General features: G+C 34.9%; 1 protein-coding gene across 1 annotated transcript; it reads right to left on the minus strand.

Annotated features, from left to right (window-relative positions):
- Positions 1 to 1,454: 1,454 nt before the first annotated feature.
- Positions 1,455 to 6,752, minus strand: LOC134252983 (uncharacterized). Its single transcript, XM_062735509.1, has 6 exons — positions 6,669 to 6,752; positions 6,479 to 6,571; positions 6,225 to 6,299; positions 4,683 to 4,715; positions 4,461 to 4,572; positions 1,455 to 3,016 (listed from the first exon to the last, which is right to left on the minus strand). The coding sequence occupies exons 1-6, from the start codon at positions 6,730 to 6,732 to the stop codon at positions 2,179 to 2,181; spliced, it is 1,215 nt and encodes a 404-aa protein (XP_062591493.1). The 5' UTR covers positions 6,733 to 6,752; the 3' UTR covers positions 1,455 to 2,178.
- Positions 6,753 to 8,993: the final 2,241 nt, after the last annotated feature.

Consider the following 8,993-nt stretch of genomic DNA (forward strand, 5'->3'; position numbering starts at 1 on the left):
GATTCACAGAGAATAAATGCATTTTCACTATATAATCAATAGAGCCCCACCCTAACACAAGAACCCCTGACCCTGGGGCCATAAAATTCACAATATTGGAAGAGGCACTCATGCTCATTATTACTATGTGCTTAGTTAGTTTATTTAATACCCAGAAGCAGAGAAGAATATTTTCAAAGAATAAATATATTTTCACTATGTGATCAATAGAGCCCCGCCCTAACACCAGAACCCCTGACTCTGGGGCCATAAAATTCACAATTTTGGAAGAGGCACTCTTGCTCACTTGCTCATTATTACTATGTGCTTAGTTAGTTTATTTAATACCCAGAAGCAGAGAAGAAGATTTTTAAAGAATAAATGCATTTTCACTGTATGATCAATAGAGCCCCGCCCTAACACCAGAACCCCTGATCTTGGGGCCATGAATTTCACAATTTTGGTAGAGGACTCAATGCTCATTACATTCATGCTAACAGTTTGCCTGCTTGATGTCCAGGAGTAAGGAAGAAGATTTTCAAAGATTGCAATAATTTTGGTGGTTTTGGCCCCACCCCTCAGGCCCCAGGGGGGCACGGACCATAAAATTCCAATTTTTGTTCCCCTTCACCCGTAGATGCTGTATTCCAAATTTGGTTAAAATTGGTTCAGTGGTTTCAGAGGAGAAGATGAAAATGTTCAAATGTTAACACACGACGCACGACGGACGAAAACGGATAGAATAGGTCACCTGAGTTACTCAGGTGACCTAAAAAATGTCAATCAATGCTTATTCCTCTGAGGCGTCTGATTCCACATAAGGAATTTCTAAGGGTATGTTTTATAAGCCCTATATGCAGTTTTGTATTGTTAATAGTTTTTTGGATCCATCAATGTTAGTTAGTTTTGTCGTTATTAAAGCCTTTCAAGAAAGATTATGAAGTAGAAGAAACAGCTAAAAAACAGCTGCAAGCAAAAAAAAATCACTATGAAGTATTTATCATTTATGTATGCATTGCCGAAACATTTTTACACATACTTAAAGTGGTGTAAAGTGAAAAACATAGTTTAAACATGTATTCAGCTAAAATTTCATTTTTGGGAAACCATGATTCGTTTTGGAGTTAAAGAAAACATTTTGGGGGAATCAACTTAATACTTTTGTTTGAAGATACTCTTACACTTATAATTCAATTCATTCTCCTATAAATCTGATGACGTGTGATAATCTCATAAAGATCAATGCATTATTTGAAACCCATCAGCATTATCACAAACATTAAAATATATCTGTAAGCATTGAAATTTTAAAAGTATTGAAGCAATGACGGAAACATATGCATTCAAAATCACCTCATCTAAATGTGTGTAGGATTTCAAATCCATATTCATTTTGACAATTTAATGTAAAAATGTTATACTAGTATGACATGTATTAAACGAATCCATTTCATATTGAAAATTTACACAACCTCTATAACATTCTTTCAAAGCTTGAAATGCAATTTTAAGTTGTACAGTATTGAAATTCATTTTGAAACTGACATTTTTATTCTATATACATTGTTGATCGTCCTTGCTCGGACTCGTTACCTACTACACGTACCCTAATTTCTTCGTTCTTTACAGTCTTAGATTTAGCACTTCCTCTTCTGTATAGCGCTTTTAGACCTCCTCCCCGCGGTGGAATGTCTGGTTTATTAAATTCAGATATGTTAACATAAACAACTTTTTCATTATATTGACAAAAAAGACATTCACTGTTTTTTGACTCTTCATCACTTAGTCCTGAATCTGAGCTCTCCATTGACAATCTCCTTTCACACGATTTGCTATGTTCTAATGGCTCTTGGAAACCCTTGTTTATGAATTCATGAGATGCATCCATTGACAAATGCAACTTTGTATCTTGTAATCCATCGAAGACATATGCGAAGTGTGCATTGTGTACACTTTCGTGCTCATTTGTAGAACTTCTAAATATCCCATCAAGTGCGGAAACATAAGAGAGACGATCAATATCCGATCCTGTTCCAATGCTATCTGTGTTTGATCTATCGTCAAAGAATACAGAAATATAGTGTGGCTCAAGGGAAGAGGAGTGTTTTGATGTACGAAATTTAGTCCACCTTTTTCTACTATTTACTTCTTCTCTTGCATCAATCTTTGTAATGTAGTTATATTCTTTATCTCGAGTTTTCACGTTCCATACAACAGGTCTTTGGGGTTCCTATCTTTTAAATTCCCCAGAATAGATTCACACTCCGCACTTCCTATCTCAAAGTAATGAGCCTCCTCTTTTCCAATTATTCGACTACACATATGCTCATTCTTTTTCTCAGCTCGACCAATCATTTGTCCGAGGCGTCTGAAAGCCGTCATGTTTTCGTATATCCCCTCTTCGTCATTGTGCCGCTTTAGTTTTTCCATGCCAGACATATCCATGTAAGTGCTACGTTTACACCTTTTATTCAATACTTCAATATGTTCTACTTCGGTGGATACAATTCGACTTTCTCTATCAAGGTTGTTTTTAATTTTAGTACGTAAAATACATCTTTGCTTCTGCTCGAGTTCCATTAGAAAACCAGGGATTGTTGGTACATTCTGAGGAGTTTTAACCATTTGTATACGTGGTATTTCCTCGGTTTTTTGTAAAGGATTCGCATTAGGTTTGGGATGATCTAATATCTTTTCTAATTGTTTGCGAATGGGTTTAGGGAGTGTTTCGGGTGGTCGCCGCTTTGCTTTCTCTTTCACCTTTATAAAAGGGGAACTTTTTTCTAGTGTTGGAACAACTGGAATTTCTACAGGTAATGGAACTGTATCAGCTACGTTATCCAAAGTATTCTCCGTTTCCTCCTTATTCTCTTCGGCTGAAGAGTTTGATGGGTGTTCGGATATTTTACTCGATCTTCTAGAAGATATATTTGATAGTGGTGGACTTGGGAATAATCCTGGCGTGTCGCTAATTATATTTCTCCGAGATCTAACGTCAAAGAAGTCCATTTCTCTTTTATCTTGAAAGCATCCATTTCTGGAATGATTTTAACTTTATTTTACTTGATTTTAACTTAAATTTTTCTATCGTCAACTTCCCTTACTTACATGTATGCAGCAATATACATTCATCACCTGAAAACGGAGTTTATATCTCTCAGTTGATCCTAAAACGAGGTAAATTTCTGACAATCAAGTTGATGAAACAAGAGTATCAGCAGTCTCGGTTAAAGTCATCATTCCATAAGTTCTATGGTCTATACAATGTCATTGTCAGCAAATACAACTTATCATTGAGTCAAACATCGTCGGAAACCCACGGGTGATCTCGTCTTTACTTATCACCTGTGCGCAAAGTGGCTGAAATATCGCCGTAAAACATGCTAATTTGTTGTTCTTAGTCAACCAATCAGAAAGTTGGAACTCTTCAATTTTGAAAAATACGTTTATTACTTTGCTATTTATGGTAAATATTTTGACGCTCGTTAAAACGTGCGAAGTTTGATTTAAAACAATGAAAGTCAATTCGTACAGGTCACTGACATTAATATCCGTCAGATATTACATAGGAGTACCTCTTTCTAACTGCAAAATGCACCGGTGACTGGATTTATCAGCTGTGTTAACTTCGGAATGAGGTTTTCATGTTTTTGGCAATGCTGAACATGCATACATAACGTGAACTGTAATTCGTTGTTTGGTTTCGTGACTCTGTGAAGCGGCCAATCAAATGACCCGTCATATTTAATTACATACGACGATTTTTCGGCAAGTTTGCCCACGGGTGATAAGTAAAGACGAGATCACCCGTGGGTTTCCGACGATGTGAGTCAAATGCTGACTGACGTTTTTCATACTAATTGTTAGTCCATTATTTATACACTAAATTGACTACGGATTTTCCCTTTATTTCTCGATCGTGACAAGGAGCACATGACGGGTGTAACCGGTAGGCAGGGAATTCTCACTCCTCCATGGCACCTGATCCCACCTCTGATGTATTGGAGGTCCGTGTTTGCCCTGCTCCTGTTTTATGTTGTTTTTTGGACTTTTGATCTTGAATACTGTTCGTCATCTCCATATATTTCATTTGAAAATAATTTTTAAATTTACCAAAAGGAGTTATTTAAAAGATGATAACAAAAAACGGCATGTACTTAAAATATGAGTAGTCAATTTATCATATATCGTGATGGTTAATTTCAGTCTCTGAATGTTAATGGTACCGTATATCAAGGGAATCGATTTCATGCCCATTGAATAATCAAGCTTGAACACGAGGGCAAATCAGTTAAAAATTGATCAAAAACCATTGCTTACATGTAAATATACTTGTGTATTACGAAGATATATGTTTGAACAGAAACACCATTTATTCAGCATAGACGATTAAAATTCATATTTTGATTGCCTTATATTCTTTTTTCAAATATTTGATGTTTTCTAACAGCAGTAAAACGTCTAAATAAATTTAAACTTACTTTCTCATTAATTGCCAAATGCCGAGAAATATCAGGATAATGACAATTTCTGCAGCAAAGACAGACAAAATGATAACCTCTGGATTTTCTCGTTCAGGTACATCATCATAAGCTGAAATTGTATGGAAATTCATATCAAAATGTTTTGCAAGTACTATTTTGATAGTTTTTATTGCAGTTTATAGAAATGCGATGATACCTTTTTGTTTAAGTTATACTTACATGTATGATGTAAAGAAAATGTCATGGCTTCACCTTCAATAGATTCAAAAGCTCTTCAACTATATTGATTACAATTTTAAAATATGATATATAAAACTTCTGAATTGTTCGTTTCTCTCTTTATTAGCTCTACTGGTCAGAGACCAGAAGAGCTTATGCGATAGTAATGCGTCCGTCGTCCGTCCGTCTGTCCGTCTGTCTGTCTGTCCGTCTGTCCGTCTGTCTGTAAACAATTTTTCAAAATGCTACTCCTCCTACAGTTTTGGTCTGATTTCAATTTAACTTTGCACACAAGTAGACTACACCAAGATACATAATTCTGTGTATCGGTTTTTGATTTCAACAAGCGATGTTGCCATGGTTACTAAAAATAGAAATTTCTGTGAAATTCTTTCAAAATGCTTCTCCTCCTACAGTTGTGGTCTGATTTCAATTTAACTTTGCACACAAGTAGACTACACTAAGATACATAATTTTGTATATCGGTTTGTGACTTTGATGAGCGGTGTTGTCGTTGTCACTAAAAATAGAAAATTCTGTGAAATACTTTCAAAATGCTACTCCTCCTACAGTTTTGGTGCGATTTCAATATAAATTGGCATTCAAGTAGACAACACTAAGATACATAATTCTGTGTATCGGTTTTTGATTTCGATGAGCGGTGTTGACGTTGTTACTAAAAATAGAAATTTCTTTGAAATTCTTTCAAAATGCTACTCCTCCTACAGTTTTGGTCTGATTTCAATATTACTTGGAACACAAGTAGACTACACTAAGATACAAAATTCTGTATATCGGTTTTTGATTTCGATGAGCGGTGTTGTCGTTCTTACTAAAAATAGAAATTTCTGTGAATTTCTTTCAAAATGCTACTCCTCCTACAGTTTTGGTCTGATTTCAATATAACTTGGCACACAAGTAGACTACACTAAGATACATAATTCTGTGTATCGGTTTTTGATTTCGATGAGCGGTGTTGTCGTTCTTACTAAAAATAGAAATTTCTGTAAAATTCTTAAAAATGCTTCTCCTCGTACAGTTTTGGTCTGATTTCAGTATAACTTGGCACACAAGTAGACTACACTAAGATACATAATTCTGTAAATCGGTTTTTGATTTCGATAAAAGATGTTGCCGTGGTAACTAAAAATAGAAATTTCTGTGAAATTCTTTCAAAATGCTACTCCTCCCACAGTTTGGTCTTATTTCGATAAATACTCTCAAAATGCGTCTCCAAATACAGTTAACTTGAATATTATTATAATTTAATGTGGCATGCAAGTAGAGTACACTAAGAACATAACGAGACTTAATCAAGGATCATTAGGCCTATTCTTTTTATTGCTGTGGTAAAGTTTCAATTCCCAACTGCTTTAGAACTTTTCTCTTCATTTGCTATAAGTACAAACCAGTAGAGCTTCAGTCTCGACAGAGACTTCTGGTCTTTCCTCATCTTAGAACATTTTCAAAAATAAAAATCTATATAAACACAAATCATTAAATCTAGGTAAACACCAAAATTAAATCTAGATAATCACCTACCTTCTACGTCCGTTCGGTTTGAAAAATCACATTTTCCACAAGTCTTGTCTTCGAAGTTTATTATAACAATTGGTTCTAAATTAAATTCAGAAAAGGAAAATCATGTTCTAACAGTAGCAATATCTGAAATGTAATTAATTTTATCACCCTGTTGTAAAAAGTTTAATAAGATATGTTTGTTATGTACGCTTGGATTTTAAGCTTTCGTTCGTACTTACAATAGTTAATATTTAATCGAAAAGTATTATCCTTACGCGTATCAATCCAGAATTCAACATCTTCTTTTATTGGGCCTCTATGAAGACACAAGCGTTTGCTATTGTTATAATCTCCTTGATTTGAACTTGCTTAAAAAATATATTAAAAAAAAAGATTAATATGAAGGGAACCATTTGAAAGAAGAAAATGTTAGTTATCACGTAAAACAAACTACAATAAACCAACCAGGCTCTTCGGCTGTACTATTGGGGCAAATAAATTTGAACTTTTGGTTCATACTTCTCCTCATGAACTTTACAAGAAAAACATCATCTGCCAAAAAAAATACAAATATGATTTAGGATTTATTTAATTTTTCTTTGAAACCCTAAAATGAAAACATCTTTTTAAAATTTATATTTCAAAAAATTATCTCAACAATATGTTATCTTATAATTGTGAACGCACTTTCGAATATTAAAAAATAACATCACTCCGTCTGTCTCTTTTTCTTAATACTTCTATTGTGACATTGTAAACTTCTTATCTTTTCTTTTTAAAAAAATTTATACAGCAAGAGTTAACCACCAGAAGACAACACTTTTTAGCAGTGTGGATTTTTATTCTGTCTGAATGTCACCTGTTCTATTTTTATGCATTGTATAATTTTTTCGATGATTTTAATCAAAATAAATTATATACAGATTTTTATTGGGAATTATTAATATTTTCAACATTTTATTTAAAAAAAAGCATACAGTGTATCTTCAAAAACCCTGACCAAGGGGACTAAAATAGGAGAGGTTCTTTTGGTCAAAATAATGTTAAGAGGCCCATGCGCCATATCGTTCACCTGCGCACTGTAGCTTGGAAAAAAGCAGAAATCACCTTATTATTGAAAAGTTAAAACCCAAAAATGGTCCCAACCAATCCTTAAAGGGGAAAGGTTATGATTTAAACAAACTTGAACCTACATTAACTAAGGATGCTTGCATATTTCTTTGACTGTCTGTGGCTTTATTGCCCTTTACATCTGAACTTAACATTGTGGCCCCGCCCTACCCCTAAGTGGTCATGACTTGAACAAAATTGAATATACACTACCTGAGAATGCTTCCATATGAATATGACTAATCATGGCTTTGGCATTCTTGATAAGAAGATTTTTACAATTTTTCCACATATTTCTATGTGAAACTTGGATTCCCTGTTGTGGCCCTGCCCCCCCCCCCCCCCCCAGGGGTCATGATTTGAATAAACTTGAATCTACACTACCTAAGGAATGCTTCCATATTAATATGACTAATCATCGCTTTGCTAGTCTTGAGAAGCAGATTTTTCAAGAATTTCCCTATAAATTTCTATGTAAAACTTTGATCGGCCATTGTGGCCCCGCCCTACCCCCAGGGGTCATGATTTGAACAAACTTCAATCTACACTACCTGAGGGTGCTTCCATATATATTTCATCTTTCCTGGCTCAGTGGTTCTTGAGAAAAAGATTTTTAAAGAATTTTCCTATATATTTCTATGTAAAACTTTGATCGGCCATTGTGGCCCCGCCCTACCCCCGGGGGTCATGACTTGAACAATCTTGAAGCTACACTATCTGAGGATGCTTCCATATAAGTTTAATCTATCCTAGCACAGTGGTTCTTAAAAAGAAAACTTCTAAAGAATTTTTCTGTATGTTTCTATGTAAAATTTTGGTCGACCATTGTGGCCCCGCCCTACCCCCGGGGGTCATGATTTGAACAAATTTGAATCTACACTACATGAGGATGCTTCCATATAAATATGATCATTCATGCCTTTGCTGTTCTTGAGAAGAAGATTTTTAAATAATTTCCCTACATATTTCTATGTAAAACTTTGGTCGGCCATTTGACCCCACACTACCGCCAGGGGACATGATTTGAACAAACTTGAATCTATACTACCTGAAGATGCTTCCCTATAAATTTCAAGTTTCCTGGCACAGTGGTTCTTGAGAAGAAAATTTTTAAAATATACCACCAAATTTTCACTATTCTGAATTATCTCCCCTTGAATAAGGGCATGGCCCTTCATTTAAAACTTTAATCCCCTTTACCCAAGGATACTTTGTGGCAAGTTTGGTTGAAATTGGCCCAGTGGTTCTGGAGAAGAAGATGAAAATGTAAAAAGTTTACAACGACGACAGACGACGGATCAGAAAAGCTCACTTGAGCCTTCGGCTCAGGTGAGCTAAAAACTTAAACATTGTCAAAATAACTAGACGTATTGCTGGAAATGGAGTACTTGTGACGTCATGTTTTGGATATAAACTTACTTCATTTAGAAAGAATTATTTGATTTAAAAAAAATCAATTTTCGCAAGCAACGAATTGATCAAATAAAATACTTTTGAAAGTGTGTACCAAAATAGCATACAATTTGATGAATTCCGAGAAAATATGTTGTTTTACATCCCATTCGAGAATTTTCCACTCATATAGCGACGTCACCCTATACCGAAGAAGAGCTTAATTCGACACACAGGGTCATTGAGCAGTGAAGGATCTTTATCGTGCCTGCCGCGACACGGGCCATC

The sequence above is a fragment of the Saccostrea cucullata genome, unplaced genomic scaffold, assembly GCF_032062105.1.
Source record: "Saccostrea cucullata isolate Sc308-1 unplaced genomic scaffold, CSIRO_AGI_Scuc_v1 ctg19336, whole genome shotgun sequence".
NCBI lineage: Eukaryota > Metazoa > Mollusca > Bivalvia > Ostreida > Ostreidae > Saccostrea > Saccostrea cuccullata.

Coding starts and splice junctions, on each gene's coding strand:
- LOC134252983 (XM_062735509.1), bottom strand. CDS start 6,732: ATGAGGAGAAGTATGAACCAAAAGTTCAAATTTATTTGCCCCAATAGT. Junction 6,572..6,668: donor TAGTACAGCCGAAGAGCCTG/GTTGGTTTATTG, acceptor ATATTTTTTAAG/CAAGTTCAAATCAAGGAGAT. Junction 4,716..6,224: donor AAACCGAACGGACGTAGAAG/GTAGGTGATTAT, acceptor AATCTATTGAAG/GTGAAGCCATGACATTTTCT.